Source organism: Camelus bactrianus, chromosome 7 (genome assembly GCF_048773025.1).
Source record: "Camelus bactrianus isolate YW-2024 breed Bactrian camel chromosome 7, ASM4877302v1, whole genome shotgun sequence".
Lineage (NCBI taxonomy): Eukaryota > Metazoa > Chordata > Mammalia > Artiodactyla > Camelidae > Camelus > Camelus bactrianus.
In genome coordinates, this window is record NC_133545.1 from 38,784,466 (window position 1) to 38,803,232 (window position 18,767).

General features: G+C 35.0%; 1 protein-coding gene across 20 annotated transcripts in view; it reads right to left on the reverse strand.

The window, feature by feature from the left end:
* Positions 1 to 18,767, reverse strand: part of BBS9 (Bardet-Biedl syndrome 9) — a 462,928-nt gene that overhangs the window by 262,958 nt on the left and 181,203 nt on the right. For all 20 annotated transcript variants that reach the window (XR_012508126.1, XR_012508125.1, XR_012508123.1 and 17 more), the window contains 2 exons: positions 16,776 to 16,871; positions 1,829 to 2,001 (listed from right to left, as the gene is read on the reverse strand). Coding sequence is in view for 12 of the 20 variants with exons in the window: in XM_074367248.1 (XP_074223349.1) it covers positions 1,829 to 2,001; positions 16,776 to 16,871 (269 nt within the window). In the remaining 8 variants the exon portion in view is untranslated. The remainder of the gene's footprint in view (positions 1 to 1,828; positions 2,002 to 16,775; positions 16,872 to 18,767) is intronic.

The window sequence follows — 18,767 nt, forward strand, 5'->3', positions numbered from 1 at the left end:
GAGCAACAATCCAATAGAAAAGTGACTAAATTCACAGAAAAGTTAATACACATAGCTCTCAAACATACAGCCTTTGACCTAGCAATCCCACTTTCAGGAATTTATCCTAGGGGTATGCTTGCAAAAAGCAATGTACATGGGAGGCTATTTATTATAAAATTTGTTCTGCTGCTATTATAGTAAGATAATATTAATAATCAGAATACTCATCAATAGAGGAACAGACTGAATAAATAAAGAGGACTACTTTGCAGGAACAATGGGTACTAATATGCCATGCTAGCCAAAGATGGACTGAATGAAACAAAGCAAAAAAATACAGAATACCATTCATGTATTTTTTTTAATCTGCATAGTAACATAGTTGTGATCTCATAGAACAGTTCTAGAAAGATACACAAAAAACTGGACACGAAAATTTGCTTTCAAAGAGGAGACTAAATGGCGGGAGGATGAGACTCAGAAATGACTCTTCATTTTCAAATTCTTTCTCTCTATATATATACAGGCCATTGCAAGGTACTGAATATAGTTTTCTCTCCTATACAGTAGGAACTTATTATCTATTTTATATACAGTAGTTAGTATCTGCAAATCCTGACCTCCCAGTTTATCCCTCCCCCTATACCCCTTTTCTCCACTGGTAACTGTAAGTTTGTTTTTACCCTCTTTCGCCATTGGTAACTATAAGGTTGCTTTCTATGTTGATGATCATTTAGGTTGCTTCCATATTTTTGCTATTGTAAATATTGCTGCTATGAACACTGGGGTGCATGCATCTTTTTGAATTAGAGTTTCTTTCAGATGTATGCCGAGGAGTGGGACTGCTGGATCATATGGCAAGTTGATTTTTAGTTTTTTAAGAAATCTTCAGTGTTTAATATTTTTTTCTCTCTCTCTCTCTCCCCGACACACACACACATACATGCAGAGAGACACACCATAGTTTACAAACTGAAATGCAAAAACCTATTGATTCCTTAAAAAGTAGTAACTCTAGGGAAGTAATACTTCCTTAAATAATGCTCAAAATTGTTTTGAAATTCCCTTTCATCATTGCCTACAGGGTCTACTTATAGGCAAATAAGTAAGTAAAGCTTGGTGAATTTTAACACATGAGACTTTTGAAACAATGACTGTCTTTTGTTCAATTTTTTAATAAAACATGACTCGACTATTTCCAAATATCAAATCAATATTCAAAGAATGAAGATTTGACACCCTCAAGATACTCAAGAGGCTCTAACATATGCTCTGAAGGTATTTCCAAAGAATAAATACAAACATATTCAGGCAACAAAATCACTGTCAGATCTCATTGATTTAGACATTTAATCATTCAGCATTTACTAAGCACCCATTGTGCCAGATACTGGAGAATATGTTATGTGGTTAATCCTCATTCAGATGCAGAAGTTCTGATGCATTTGTTAAAAATGAAAAGGAAAAATCACTTTACTTTATAATCACACCTCATTTATGGCCTGCTAGAATTAGTTAGCCAACTGGCTGCCGATAAGCTCAAACAGTTTTAACACTGGGTTATTGGGGTCAAAGGTTAAATCCCCATGTGGGAGAATTAAATCAGCTCTGTTCTGAGGACAGACCACATGCTTAGCTCTAGGCAGCCACTCTGTAAAAGTCTGCAATTGATCACAAACTAGGCAAGAGGGCAGGAACAGATTCACAACCTTACCATCCACATAAGAATAACAACTTGAAATCCACAGCCTAATAGCATGTATACTAGAATTCTTACCTCTACAGCATCTCTTTCTCTTTCATATACTGAAAAACTAAAGATGATGTGGATTATGATTATACACACCTCAAAATGATGATCAATCAACTCAAAATACTCTTGAAGGGGCATAGATCCAGAAAAAGAACATGCGAAATCTTTGATTCCCTGTTTTTCAAAATATTCTTGAAGGCGAATAATAAGCTCATTTGTTATGAGCCAAAGATCTTCAAATTGTTCACTCTGAATGCGATATCGCTCTAAGAGAGAAAAAATAATTAAGGAAAAATGCCTATTAACACATAATTATTAGCTGAAACTGTATCAGTTATCACTAACTCTGACAGGAACACCAACACAAAAAAGGACAAAGATTTCTTTTTTGGAATATAGATATAATTTCTATTGGCTTAATAAAAATAATTCTACTACCTTTTTGTGACTTTCTGCATCAACAACTTAACATTTTCAAGTTTCATTCCAAAGGTATGTGGTCAGAGTGGCAAGCTTCAGCGTATGGTCCGTTTTACTACCTATCTTAAAATAGGTTTCAGTACAATAAAAACATTAACTTTTGGATTCTTCTTAAGAAAGCTTTGCTCAAAAGGTAAGAAAACAGCCATTGCAAAAGCACAATCTGTTACCATTAGTTTGTTTCAAAAAATTGATGTGAAATAAAATTTATTCCATAAAAAGTCCCATATCCTGGACACAGCAGCCAGCTTAAATCCCTGTAATCACAATCAAAGGTTTTTATTTTTCTAATGCTTCTTTCATTTGAAGAGAGATTTTACAGTAAGACCCTTCCCTAAATATAAATCTTGTTTCCCTCCATTTCCTGAAACCTCAGCTCCAAGACAGCCAAATTCTTGTCCATCTTCTACCTGGATGATGATGACAACAGTGATGACAATGATGATGACAGCAGTGGCAATAACTACATCTATGATAAGAGCAACTATTATTTGTTGAGCACCAACCATGCACCAAGCACCATGATTGCAACAACCTCTTCTTTACAAAAAGGAAAACCAGGCACAGCGAAATTCAGAGACTTGCCAAAGGTCACAAAGCAAATTAAATGTCAGAGCTAGAATTCATGATATATCCTTTCCCAATTGTCTAAACCCTATTTATTCTCCAGGACCTGGCTTCAACCTCACCTACCTCAAGAAACCTTTACTTCTTTACCATCTATAGTAGTCTAATATGTGCCAGTCTAATATCTTAAGCACTTCAAATTCTTGTTTAAATCTCAATAGCCCCATGGGGGAAATACTGTTATCCCCATTTTACAGAAGAATAAATCTAGACATAGAAGAGTTTAAATAATCTGCAAGGTCACCTAGCCAGTTAGTAACAGAGCAGGAATTGAAACTCTAGCAATTTTTTTTATTAAAGTCTAGTTGATTTACATTATTGTGTTAGTTTCAGGTGTACAGCAAAGTGATTTGGTTACACATACATATATGTGTGTGTGTGTGTGTGTGTATTCTTTTTTTCTATTCTTTTCCATTATAGTTTGTTACAAGATATTGAATATAGTTCCCTGTGCAGTACAGTAAATCTTTGTTGCTTAGCTATTTTATATATAGTAGTGTGAAGCTGTTAATCCCATACTTCCAATTTCTCTCTCCGCATTTCCCGTTTGTTAACCACCAGTTTATTTTCCATGTCTGTGAGTCTCTTTGTTTTGTAAATAAGTTCATTTGTACTATTTTTTAGATTCCACATATAACTGACATCATATGATGTTTGTCTTTCCTTGTCTGACACTTCACTTAATATGATAATCTCTAGTTACATCCATGTTGCTGCAAATGACATTACTTCATTCTTTTTATGGCTGAATAATATTCCATTGTATATACATACCACCTCTTCTTTATCCATTCATCTGTCAATGCACACTTAGGTTGCTTCCATGTCTTGGCTATTGTTAATAGTGCTATTATGAACAATGCAGTGCATGTATCTTTTCAAGTTAGAGCTTTCATATTTTCCCAATATACATCCAGGAGTGGGACTACTGGATCATATGGTAACTCTATTTTTAATTTTTCAAGGAACCTTCATACTGTTTTCCATGGTGGCTGCACCAATTCACATTCCCACCTACAGTATAGAAGGGTGGAACTGTAGCTATTAATCCTAAGATTATCTGTCAGTCTTAACCACCTCACAAAATTGCATTTCTCTGAATTCATATATAGACTTAGAATGCCTACAGTTAACAACACACTTAACCACATACAACCATGTACTCTTACTTAGCTTTCCAGATGATTATTTTCAGTCTCTTCAAAGAGATTATACACTTTTTGAGATCTAAGTCACCTACTCCATTTAATTCACCATTTACTGAACATCTATTATGTGCAATTTCGTAAAGAAAGAAATGTTGGGAGTATAAAGACTAACTCAGTCATTTTGCTTAAGGAGTCTTAGGTCTAGCCTTAGGTCATGCACATGACATGTGCATGTGAAATATTTATATTCCCCATGTACCTTGACAAATTTTATAAATATATTACATCTTTTGATTGGCTTTTAGGACTTAAATTTGTCATCCTCAGCCAGAATTCAAGAATATATCTGCTCTCATTCCTCTAGTCATACTCTCTTCAATTATATAAGAAATAAAATATACTAGGTATGCCTACCATGGTGCACAGCAAAGACCATGGTCTTCTCTGCTGTCATATCATTCCCCTTGTAGTTTCCCCAGGCCTCCCCTCACTCCAGTCTCATTCTGGATGTTGGCATCTGCCCATCATGCTGAGTAGATGCTTTCCTCATTTCTCCCCATTAAAGACAGTAGGACCAAGGTTAGATATGACAGCTTTTAGCTTTCTTTGTAAATGCCACTGAAGATTTAATGCTTTAGAAGAAGAAGAAATTGTGCACAGAAGCACAATTGTGGAGGGGTGGGAGTGGAGAAGCAGAAGAAAGAATGATGATGACAAAGTACAGGAGCATTAGAATCCTTTAAATCTAGGGTCTTACCCAAGGTAAACTTGGGATCCAACAGAGTAAACCCAGAGTGGTATTTATTCACGTTTTCATTTATTTCTATAACTCAGTACAAGATGCTAAGGATAAAATCATGAATAAAGCAAGAGCCTCTGCCCTCAAGGAACTCACTGTAGACTTGGAAAGATGGAGTTATGGGGGAAGAATGAACACTGCTTCTGCCATCATCGATTCAGGGATATCCCATTAAGGCTGACCTTGCCACAGAGTGCCAAGACTTTCCTCAAGGGATAGATAACTATTTTCAGGCATGTGAAGGCCTATCACATAGCAGAAGAATTAGGCAATAGCAAGGGAGTTACCAAGGGCAGAGGCACAATAAGAGTTGTAGAATAATTATAGATATTCACAGAGTTAGCTGCCTTAGGAGGTAGGGAACTACCTCATACCATTGCAAGTGCTTTAGGCTCTGAGCCCCTTATTACTTGGTGCTTTCTTAAAAGTCTCATTGGGAGTTGTAGAACTCAGTGGGGAAGAAAGGCGGGTCATCTGCAGAAGTCAGACCATCCAGGCCCAGGCAATGCCCTCAGCCTTCTGAGGAAGAAGGTGAGCTAAGTCAGCTACATCTCCTTTTGTAGCTTTGTGATCTCTCAAAACACTGGCTTCATGTTCTGCCACATAGGCCTTCCTAGATATAGCAGATTTAGATGGTGAAGTTGCATACTGCAGTGACGCAGGCCGGAGAGGATGGTGAGATGTAGTTGTTACTACTGGAGTGACAGAGCTGAATGTGATAGTGGCAGGTGTGGACACATATGTTGGCACTGCCACATATGACTGTGGCTTCCCTAAATGTGGGCAGCACCTGCAAAGCCACAGACTAGACAGTGAATGTGTTATCCTCCAAAGTGACCTGCACCAGCGCCAAGAGATCCTGTATTGTGAACTCCTCACATTCTCCTGGTACAACCTTTCCAGGAAGGAACAGGACTTGTCTAGCATGAAAAAAAATCACATCTACCTCTTTGTCATCATAGCCCAGAGTGAGGGCATGTCCCACCATGGGGCACACGGCTGAGCAGAGGGAGCTGCCAGTGCTTTGGGACCTTGTAGAGGCTAGCCTTAGTGGGGCTCAGCAGCTGCAGGTGGAGCTCACGGCTGGGAGAGGCTGCTGTGGATATGGTGATCAGTTTTTTCACGTTTGTTACCTCCACCTATAGCATGTTGACCCACGCCTCCTTCAGCTGCTTTTCTGACCCCACCTACTTCACGTGGGCTTCTCACACCATCTTGTGGCTTCCTCAGACAGGCTGCCATCAGCAACTCCTCCAGCTCCTATTGCAGGCATTGCCACACCTCACACAGCTGGATATGGCCCTCATCTTTCAGCCTCAGCTCCTTATGGGCTCTGTAAGCTCCTCCTTCAGGGCTCAGAGTCCTGCCCTTCTTGAAAATCTTCATGGAGATCCTGTAGGAATACCTGTCAAGAGCATTAAAGAAGAGCTCCCTCCAAGGTTCATCATATTGAACAAGATCGTTTACTATGTCCATATTCTGAGATTCTGAAAGTGAGAAGACACACGGTCTTAATGTGGTCATTTCTTCTCATGTATATGTACCTTTTAATTATATACTTAAAATGGTGCCTGAAACATATTAGGTGCTCAATAAGTGTTACCTATTGTCATCACTGTCACCATTATTTCCCCAAAGATATTATAAACTAAAGGGCAGGGATTCTATCATAAACTTCATTAGCCCCACAAAGAACCTAACTAACCCAAAAACTTTCAAAAAAGAGATACGAAAAAAGTGGCCTGAATAAAATGTGTTTTCCTTAGGATAGAATTTGCTATCATTTTAGATAGAGCTGCAAATTTTTACATAAATGTTACGGTGCTGATATTTCAAAAGAATATTAATTCATTTAGGTTCTAGAAGGATTTTGAATAGGCTTCCACACACAGGTAGATAAACTGGGGGTATAGCCTAAATATACATAAAGAATAAAATTTCTTATACATAAAATGAAATAAAACTACAGAGAGTAAGTTACCCCATTCAACTATAATTTTTCAATACAAATGTGTCACAATTTACAAATCTTAAAAGAGATGCACATAACAACTGGGATTATTATGACACATTTTTTGAAAGAACTAAATCATCTGGCCAAAGATACAAAAAAATATACATTTCAAGATACCTGAATAAAATGAAGGCGCAAGCCACAGGGATATCTATGGGAAGAGCATTCCCAGTCAAGCAAGCTGTGAGTGCAAAGGCCCTGATGCAGAAATGCTCTTTTAGGAACAGTGCGGAGGCCAGCATATCTGAATCTGAGTAAGTAGTTTTTGTGCTGCACTATAACAAGATAATACACCAGTTTCTGTTAAATCACCCATGTAAGTACTGCAAGAAAATCTCCTAACAAGACATATTCCATTATTTCCAGGCAAATGTGTCCACCAAAAAGTTAGATTTACTAGTTTAATTAGTTAAATTTGATTTAAAATTAGAAAATTTCTTAGAATTTACAACCGGGGAAAACATGCACAGGATTCTTAGCAAAATACCAACAGTACCCCCAAGCTCAGCTGTCCTGAGGTTGAGCAGATGATGAGGAAAGACAAATCGAATTAACACCTATCCTAATGTCTCCTAGGAAGTCCTGGATTTAGTCCCCATTCACAGCTTACACTGGGCATGGGTTTTATGTTAAGGAAAGCAGGGGATGTCTGGGCAAGCCAAGAAAGGCAGTGGTGCCCAGAACTCATCCCCAGAGAGATGAAGTGTCTTATCTCTGCTGCTTACAGCTGAGCTCCTTCCCCACTCCTGACAGGCAACAAAATCCCTAATCTGCTAAAATGAAATGTGGGCACATCTAAACATTTCCCTTTATCTTTTATCAAGATTTGGATTATCTGAACAGAGGCCTATGAACTCTCTGAGAGACCAATCTCAAACCCCCATTGTGGGAAAACAAAGACTTCCACTTCCTAAAGATAAAGTAACAGAGAAAAGTCATGTACAGTAGGTTCAAAGGAAAAGGACAAATGAGAGAAATGAAATGCAATTCCCTTTATGAAACAGCCACAATGCAAGACTATCTTTGATAGTCTCAAGAAGATTGAAGGTAACCCTGTACCTACTCATTCATTCTAAAGATACTAAGTGATATGTGCTGGGGAGACAATGAGGAACAACACACACTGGTTCTGGTCTTCACCCTAGTGAGGAGGGCAGAAAATAAGTAAGTAAATAAATAATTTTAAGTTATGAAAGAACTATGATGCAGATAAAAAGGGTGCTGTGATAAAAACTAACAAGTAAAATAGTCTTTATATTATTTCATATAATATAGCAACTAAATAATACTAGTAGATAAAATTTACCTAAACACTTGGAATGTACCAGGAAATTGCTTTTTGAGAATTATCTCATTTGATTCTTACATATTATAATTGTACTATTTTATCCCCATTTTGTAGATAGAAAAAACAGGCACAATAATTTTTTCAAGTCAGTCAAATGAACAGTAAGCCAGGGCTGGGATTTCAATTATCAATTTGATTCTAGACCCCATACTCCTAACCATTTTGTGCATAAAGCTTGGAAGAATAGGTAGAGGGAATGGCAAGTTCAAAGACTTCAGGGCAGAAAAAGTCAGACATGTACCAGGAACTGAGAGAAGGCCAGAGTGAGGAAGAGACTGCACACTGATAAAGCTGGATGTTAGGCCAGGCCAGAATATACAAGGAGACCTAAAAGGGTCGCTATAAAGTTTGAATATTTTTATAAACACAAAGAATTTTAAGCTAGAGAGTAGCATGATATAATGTGTAATTGTTTCTTTCTTTCTTATTATTACAAGAGCTGCCAAGCAGAAAAGGAGTTGGAAAGGGACAAGAATAGACTTACAGTTAGGATATTACAACCATGATCCAGGTAACAGTTGATGGTGGCATATATATCAATGAAGGGCATCATATTAGAAAGGAAATCCCTAGTTTCTCAGGTCTTACCCTTGACTAAATCTTAAAATGTTAGCAAATTTTTTAATCTATGACCTCAGTACAAATAATCTAACCTTCAATTTCTTCATCTACACAAGGGGAAAATAAAATATACCTCAAAAGGTTGTTATGGAGATCAACTATAATACTATATGGAAAAAACCTACACAAATGCAATTAATCTTTGTATTATAAAATTTAGATCAAGCAAAATTAGATGTTCAAAATATATTGGTTGAAAAAACTAAAACTCTGATACAAAAAGTATGCAGTGGAACAAATAAAAAAACTACGGCTCAATGAAAAACTCATATGAATAAAATTCTAGATATCCAGCAGATATTTGCTATAGACCAAATGTTTGCATCTCCCTAAAATTTATATGTTAAATCCTAACATCCAATTTGATAATATTTGGAGGTGGGAACTTTGGGAGGTGATTATGTCATGAGGGTGGGGCCATCATGAATGAGATTAGCACCCTCATAAAAGAGACCCCAGAAATCTCCCTTATCCCTTCTGCCATATCGGGACACAGTGAAAAGACTGCCATTTAAGAGCCAGGAAGCAAGACCTCACCAGAAATCAAATCTACTGGTGCCTTGATCTTAGACTTCCCAGCCTCCAGAACTATGGGAAATAAATTTCTGTTGTATAGAAGCCACCCACCAGGCTATGGCATTTTTCAGTAACAGCTCAAATGGGTTAAGATGGTACTTTACTATAAATAAGTATAGTACATGAACATCACCAAATAACAAAAATGTAAAAATCATAATAAACATTTAAATAGGTATAATATTTTATGTACCTTTAAAATTTTGGCCTCAATTATTTTCTTATTTTCATCAATACATGCAATACACATAAATTTTTTATAATAAAAAATTTACTATCAGACTTGGTATTTAGAAATATAAATACAGTATTTGTAAGTTGGGTTTTTCAGATTACCAAAAACCAGTAAATCAATGAGTCAAAGATTTTTAAGGCATTATTTCGATTATTAAGCATTTTCTCAGTACTAGTACTCCAAGATAGTTAACATTGCCCTGGAGACTTTCCAGAGTATACATTTCTTGGAAAGGAGAAATGAAAATTTCTATTTATAATATAACATGAAAGAAGAAAGTTGTATTCTAAAATACACCCTCATAATATTGGTAATTAAAATAGCTGCCAAAATGAACATTCAGTTTATTTTTTTATCTCTTTTCCTTTGCATCTTGTAATAGCAGCTCTGTGGAAATAACCATTTCAGCTTCCAAATGAAATAAATTTGGATGATTGGAGCCTAGTCAATTGCCATTCCACCCTACTACAAATTGAGAAAATAATATATTTAATTAAGCAGGGCACAAAAATGCATAACGTCAGTCTCTATATTCACGTCAGAACATCTGAAGTTCATCAAAATAAATAATGTTTGTATTCATATCATAAACAAAGCATCAATATAATTTATGCTCTTTGGAAATTTTAAAATGTGAGATGGGAAAGCAGATGAATGCTTTTTAAACCAAAAGTTGGAAGAAATAATATAAACAATTTCAGTAGATATTAGTATAATATTCTCTAAATATACAACCTCTTCAGTATTAGTAGAAACTATGGATGGTTCCTCTAAACTTACTTTTCAAAAGGCTTTTTCTGAACTAGATTTATATAATATTCCCATTGTCCCTTGATAATATTGTTAAGAAATTCCAAGATAAATATTAACAGTAATATTATATTGATGAATCACTGTACACATTAAAGTGCTCACAGTGGCATGAGGTGGTGTCAGATGACTTTAGATTTGATGATTACACTTGTCCCTAAATTTTTTGGCTTCATTAAAGGACTATTACAGAGTCTCTACTCTATGAATTTCCAGGCAGAGAAGAAAACTTACTGATCTCTAAAATCCCTGTGCTTTATCAAGCATCAGAAAATACCTTTTCCTCTTTCTGGAATGCCCTCCACCTAATAATCACCTATTCATTCTTCAAGGTCCTTTACAAATAAAATCTCTTATGGAACCTCATTTCTTTGGACTCCAATAGCAGCTAAATTGTGCTTCAAGCACATCAAGCATTCTATGATCAGTTCTCTACCTGTTTGTCTCTCCCATTAGTCCAGGAGCTCCACAACAGCCACAACAGTCTTCATGTCTAATATGTCTGCTGAATTAAAAATAAACAAAGGTGTATGATCTATGCAGATGAGTGGAGCAAGACTCTCACTTTCTTTGTTCTGAAGATATTCTGTTTAATACAGTTCAAGATCACATATGCTCTCTTTTGGCAGATATAAAAAGAAAGCCGTTTTCAAGGGCCCATTCTTATTCACGTACATGATTACAATTCTTTTGCTATACATGAAAGCAAAATAATCAAAATGGATAAGCAAAGGACTTTTAAACTTGATCTTATTCAATTTAATCACTCCTTCTAGTATGTGGAAATCCTTCAGGATATTGAAATGTTTAGTATGTTAATTATCCTTTCCATTTTCCAAAGGCCTACCTGAGGCAACGTAAATTTGCTATTTGCATCTGCTTAGCCCTACCTGTGATAATGGGAGGATACATTTACTCAGCATCATTGCTAATTACCAGTTTAGGAGGCTACAGAATTCTAAGCTGAAAATCATTTCCATCAGATATTAGGGAAAATTTTTCCATTGTCAACTAGCATCTAATGATTATGATTCATGTTCCTTGAGTAGATTGTTTTTTTCATTTCTAATCTTTGAGGCTATGCTCCTCATCCTTAGTGGTCTAAAGTTGCACAATAATATGTCTGAATGTGTTTCTTTTTCTCATTCATTGTGCTAACATGAACAATCTCTTCCAATATCCACAACCTAGACATTTGATTTCCCAGAAATCCCTGTTTCCATTGGTCTTCTCTCTGTCTTCAAAATCCACTTCCCCAACCTCACACCTTGTATGATGAGCTTGTCACCAGAATCTGTAGTCCCTCTGACCTCTTAACACCAACAGCTCAATCATTCTCTGACCACCCACCACACTTTGTTCTTCTAGTTCACTTGCTCTATAACTCCTAATATTTCACTTCAGCCTTCTTGAGACATGTGATCCATTGAACCCATTAATTTTTCACTATGTATTAGTCTTGTCTTATCTTTACTGCTCTTATCTTAGATTTAGTAATCCACTATTACAATCGTTCTCATAAAAATATTTTATCTCCAATTCTCTGCTTCAAAATTCCAGCCCTGACTTTAGTTGCTCGGCTACTGATAAACAAATCACTGCCAGAGAAAGTCATCTAAGGATGGCTAGTTTCACTTCAAAATTCAGGATCTCAGACTTCAAATAGGAATTCAACATTGCCTTACCTTTCATGAGTTTGCTTACTTATTCTCCAAGAAATGAATGTCATACCTTTTTTTTTTCTTCAAATTTAGACATCACCAAAGCTCCTTTATCTTCCCAACAACAAATCTACAAAATCTTCCTGGACCTACATCCAATATCTCCTATCACAGTAAAGTTACAAAGACCTGTCCTCCAATTCTCATCAACCTCACCCCCAACCAGGCTCTGCTTCTCACCCCCTCCCTCCGTCTCAAGGATTCTTTGCTTTATGATCCCTTTCTCCTTCCTGATCATCAGCCTCTCCCATGAACTCAATAATTTCAATTAATTTTCAAACATGTTCTAATATTGTTCATTTAAAAACAAAACAAAACCCATGACTCCTTCTAGCTACATTTTACTTCTGAATTACTGAGTTTGGTTGCCCAATTCTTGCGGAAAATACTAGATACTAAAAACCTGCAATACTAGGCATTCTAAATTTATTTCCCTGTATTAAGCTGCAGCTTAAACTGCACTGCATTCAGCTCAGGTAGAACATATTTAGTAAACTGAGTTTTATTATTTTTAAAGCTCTATGAAATTTTTACTCATAAATTATAATAATAGAAGTATAATAATTATAATAATAAAAAATAAGCTATAGAGACATTATTAAAGGAGTTGTCTTTGTGTTATTCAGGAGAGAATTTTCATCCTGGACTCAGCATCAGTAAAGGTTATGCATCTCCTAAACAACTGATTTGATTTGATCTTTGGAGCATTCTGAAAATTGGAACCAAAATACTTTCTTATTATTTTTAGGCTGCTGGCATCTTATCAATTGTACAGTATACATTTCTGGATATTAATCTTATTCTTACCTTTATCAATTTCCTGCTCTTATTTTCTCTCTCTAATCTTTCAATCATTTATTTTCTCCTTTCGTATTTTAGAAATTTTTATAATTTTTATATATTTTAAATCCTTTAAGAAACAAGTAGAACAAGCCAAGGTACAAATAGATATAAAAGAAAGATGAAGAAAAGTATAGAGGCAGAAAAGAGCAGGAAGGAGGAGGGAGAGAGAGATAGTAAAGTTTGTTGTGTGAGGTAATAATTCAGAGTATGGATCTGAATCTTACAAAAGTGGCATGGCAGGAATATATACATATTTCTTCTGAAATCCAACTATACTGAATCAGTCAATATAATTGACTTCTGTGTGGAAATATTTTACAATTCTGATTATAAAGATATTTGATCTCACAAAAATAGTAGAAAAATACTTGATCTCTTGTTACTTTTTAAACTTTATAGGTACATCATTGATATACAAAAAATGCATCTATTTAATATATACAATCTGATGATTTTGGATATATACATACACCTGTAAAACTACCTTTACAATCAAAGTAATATACATATCCATCACCTGTCTTATTATTTTCAATTTAGGACTATGGAAGTCATTTTCAGAAATCTCTCTAGTGTAGAGTATTTTTCCTAAATATTTTTACCTTTAATGCTTTGGGTTTTTTTCAGAATTCACATAATAAACTCTAATTACACTGAATCACTACTCTACTTTCTGATATTAAAAACCTATTCAGTTTCCAAGAGAATGTGACAATATCTGAGACAATAAGCTGCATCCTCTTTTCTCTTGTCTGATCTACACCAAACTGAACTAAAATTACCATGTAGCACACCTCAAGACTTGGTTGATTATCAAGTAGGTTTTAAAATGCACAGAAAATACTAAGATACAAGAACGGCTTTGTACAATTTATATAGCATTTGACTGTTTACTAGGGAAAATGTACTGGGTTCTTTCCATATGTAGGGTTTTTCTCTCCATTCTAAAGACTGTCTGCCTTTCACAAAAAAAGAAAAATATCAAACAAAGACTGGATACAAATTACTTCATTCCTTTCTTGGGGATAAATTCTCTGATAGAGCATCTGGGAGCACCAACATCTACCACAATCCCAGAAAACTGGACTTTCTTCACATCTATCTCCCTTCATTTGCAAGGGCAGCACAACCACACAAAATCTATGAGATGCAGCAAAAGCAGTCCTAAGAGAGAAGCTCATGATACAGTCCTTCCTCAAAAAACAAGAGCAATCTCAAATAAAAAACCTAACCTATCTCCTAAAAGAATTAGAACAAGAAGAGCAAACAAAACCTAAAGTCATCAGAAGGAAAGAAACAATACAGAACAGGGAGGAAATAAATAAAACAGAGATTTTTTTTTAAAATACTAGAAAAAATCAATCAAACCAAGAGATGGTTTTTTTGAAAGAGTAAACAAAATTGACAAACCGCTGTCCAGGCTCACCAACAAGAAAAGAGAGAGAACACAAATAAATAAAATGAGAAAGAAAAATGGAGAAATTACATCCAATACTACAGAAATACAAAAAAACCATAAGAGAATACTATGAACAACTATATGGAAATAAATTGAACAACCTAGAAGAAATGGACAAGTTTCTGAAAATACAGTCCACCAAGACTGAATCAAGAAAAATAGATCACTTGAACAGACCAATCACTAGAAATGAAATAGAATCAGCAATAAAAAAACCTCCCTACAAACAAAAGTCCAGGACAGATGGCTTCACTGGGGAATTCTACCAAACATACAAAGAGGAACTCCTATTGATTCTTCTCAAACTCTTGCAAAAGATTGAAAAGGAGGGAATACTCATCCAAGCTCAGTCTATAAAGCCACCATCAATCACCCTGATACCAAAATCAAAGACATTACTAAAAAAGTAAAGTACAGGTCAATGTCATTGATGAACACAGATGAAAAATCCTCAACAAAATATTAGCAAACAGAATCCAACAACACATAAAAAAGATTATATACCATGATCAAGTTTAGTCCATCTCAGGAACAAGGATGGTTCAACATACACAAATCAATCAACATGATACACCACATACACAAAAGAAAGGACAAAAATCACATGATCATCTCAATAGATGCAGAAAAAACATTTGATAAAATTCAGCACTCATTTATGATAAAAACTCTTACCAAAGTGGGTATAGAGGGAACATATCTCAACATAATAAAAGCTATTTATGACAAACCCACAGCCAGCATAATACTCAACAGTGAAACACTGAAACCCTTCCCATTTTCAAGGGCGTTTCTTAGGTAGAATTCTGTGTGTCACTGAAGCCAAAAAACCACAAGGGAATTTCAACAGCTATTCTTCAGGTTTAAGGTTTCAATTTACAGTTTATTTGGTTTGTTATTTAAAGGGTCCTGCCCTATTCCATTATTTAGTCTGTCTGCCACACTATAGGCATTCATTGCCATATATTAAGATGAATGTGAATAAATCAGTTATATACTCGGCTGTTTGGTGAAATTTAGATAATGGTAATGTAATCATGGGTAACAGCAGTGCTCTAAGAGTTACTTTATCTAAAAAAGAATAAATATAATGTATTAGGACATAAATATCCCCATTTGCACAAAAAAATAACTTTCTCTCTTTTTTAAATGGCCTCAATTGCAGATTCATCATATAGCATCATCAACTCAAGTTAAACAGATGTGTACAATTTCCCAAAGAAATGTTGGTAACAATTTTTTAGTTTAACTAAGGAGAATAGTTTAACTAAGAGATATGTAGAAAAATGATTCCATCATTCAACTGAAGATTAAAGCTAATCAAAACAAAATGGTGCCAATGTAAAGAAGACTGCAATCATGACCAATCACAAAGACTACAAAAAGTACAGAATTCTCTCATTCAACTAGGAATTGAATTCGATTTCTGTGTCTTATTCTATAATTTTTAGTTGTATCCAAGTCTATTTCACCAGTCACCAATCTACATATTCCAGAAGCTGTTATGATTTTAACCACAGAAACATCATTACAGTTTCTAAAATAGGGATGTATATATACATTCCTCCTGTTCACATCTTTATTTTTCAAAAAGATATGCTCTTATTTTACTATATTTTTGAATTATAAAAAAATTAAACAACTAAGGCTTTGAATGCATAAAGTAGAAAGTGAAAGCCCATTGTACAAACAGCATGAATATACAGATATAGATATAGATACAAATATAAATATATTAATTTCCCCAATACCCTTAGTATACCTAAACTTTGTTAAACATTTCCTTTCTTAACATTTTAATTTTTTTCCATTAAGGTTATAAAACTCCGTGAGTTTAGTAGCTTCATTATGTACATGCGTCAAAAGTCAGTTTTACATTGAGTTGTTTCAACTATTATTTTCATATGAAACAACCAGATCAATAAAGCATATTTAAATCTGAAATTCAAACTTGACAATACAATTATTATATTTCATTCTACTGAGATTAGTCTCACCAAAGTCATCCACTTTCACCTTCATCTTTGCCAATGTCTAAAAGGAGGATTTAAGAATATACACACACACACAAAATTAACTGTAGTTTCTAGTTATTCCTAAAACCTAGTTCACCATGTATCTATCTCAAAAACATTTTTCAATTCTTCAAATTCCTCTCTCAAACTCTCCTCATTCCCAAAACCAAAGCTACATATCTCCAGTAAAACAGGGTCCTATCTTCATAACTAATATAATAGCCCTAAGTTTTCAATATCTAACTGAACATCACCCTTTGCAGAAATCCTTGATGTGGTGATGACCATGATTCAGTGTCCTTAATAAAAATTTTCAAAAGCAATAATACCATGGTTTTACTTACGAGACGTTTTGGAAGCAAGAAGAGTAACTCGGGAACCTCCTAAGAAGTGAAAACCCATTACATTCACCTGATCATCTTCTGACTGACTGGCAAAGCCTAGTAAGAAAAGAAAAAAAAAAAAATCACCTTACATAACCACAAGGCAAACAACATTTGAAATAGAAAACTTAGTTGATAATGAGTATTTTTTACATCACTAGTCATGTTTAAAGCGTATCTATGAACTATATAATATATTAATTGATTTCCATAGTTGCTTCCAATAGCTAAAATTTCTGCCTCACAATAATGTGCTGAAATCATGTAATTTCCTTTCTTCTCCTAGTTCACTTTAGGTCTGAGGCAGGAAGTGCACAAGATAAACATAAAACACCTGTCACACCGAAAAGCAAGGAAATTATCAGTGACTAGTAGAGTTGTATGAAAAGGACATAAGTGCCAACCAAAAGAGACTACCACTGGCCAGAAATGAAAATATCTAAGTATTTAAAAAGGTAATAATTGCACTGGAGTGAAACACATCAAATATAAGGTCATGTGTTCATACTGACACTAAAAACAAAACAAAAAAGCCAAATGCTCACTATTGAAGGGTCCTAGAGAATCAATTCATTATTTTAAAAATCAATAATAAAGACAAAGAATCAAGCATTTATCCTGATGATCTTACTCAGATGGTACCACAAAACCAATAGCAGATAAGGGAAAGGAACTCTATACACAAATATTTCAGCTATAAATTGAAGAAAGCTTAAAAGAAATAGAATACCACCAATTTTCAACTTCAAATGAATTAATTGATCTCAGCATTGAATATCAATAGCTGTCACCATCACAAAAAAAGGGATAAAGAGGCATTATGTACTTCCTGATGAACAGATATACCACCATTCATGAAGGAGGGTGGTCAAAATAATCCTGACTATTAGCTCTAGATGCAATTATCAATTTACAGGGAACAAGGTGGACAGAGAAAATATTAAATAACATTTCAGGATGTAATCAGTAAAATTCAAAGTATGGAAAACTCAGAGGAAAAAATAATTTGTACTCTTCAAGAAATAAATGGTAAATTAAAAAGAAATATAAAGGAGAAAAATCTATAAAAGAGGAGACATCAAAAAATTCATTTGAAATTTCTTAATTTTAAGATTAACCCAGGCTTCTCTCAGAAACTGAGATGCCCCCTCTGTTGATAAAGACCTTGTGTATGACTGTATTCTGTGCAATAATCTAGTAAAATAAAGTGCATATAATCAAAAAAAACTCATATCAAAAATTGCAAAAAGTGGAACACATTTAAATCTTGACAAAAACAAATAAAAATTATAATATTGGAGACTTTCATTCTGGGCCAAGATGGAAAAACTGGAGCCAAATTTACCCTTCCATCTCAAACAACATAAAAATGGAATAAAGTATATGAAACATTTCCTAAGACACCAGATATCAGCAAATGAACAACAGTGATTTCTGACAAACAAGAAATAAAGGAGCCCTATGATTGCTTCAGCTTACTACCTAGAGAAAATTTCCAAGGCACAACACAAGGAGGGGGAGCCCAGAAGCAACCCAGCATTCTTCCTGAGTTGAGGAGATAAGGTTGGAAATCCAAGAAGACCAAAAGTTGGCAGAAGTTCTCAAGGCAGATAATGGTCAGAGCTACATAAAAAGAACTTCAGAAATCTGCTGAGTCCCCTTTGAGTACTCAGCAGAACACTAATTAGTGCATGCCTGTGAGGAAACCACCTGAGGTTGGGAAAAGAACCAGCAAAAATGGTAACAGGGAATAATCCACAAGCTCATACAGGGCAAGATAATCCCTGCTTTCACTGGCCAAAATGTAAACATCGTAATTCACTAGGCATCAGGTAGAATACACAGAAGAGGTTGACTTCAGTAGCAGGTAAATTCTGCCCTAGAATAAATGTTGTTCCCATCCTGCCTAACAAAGCTTCAAAGTAACACCAAAAAGGATCAAACTTTTTCAAG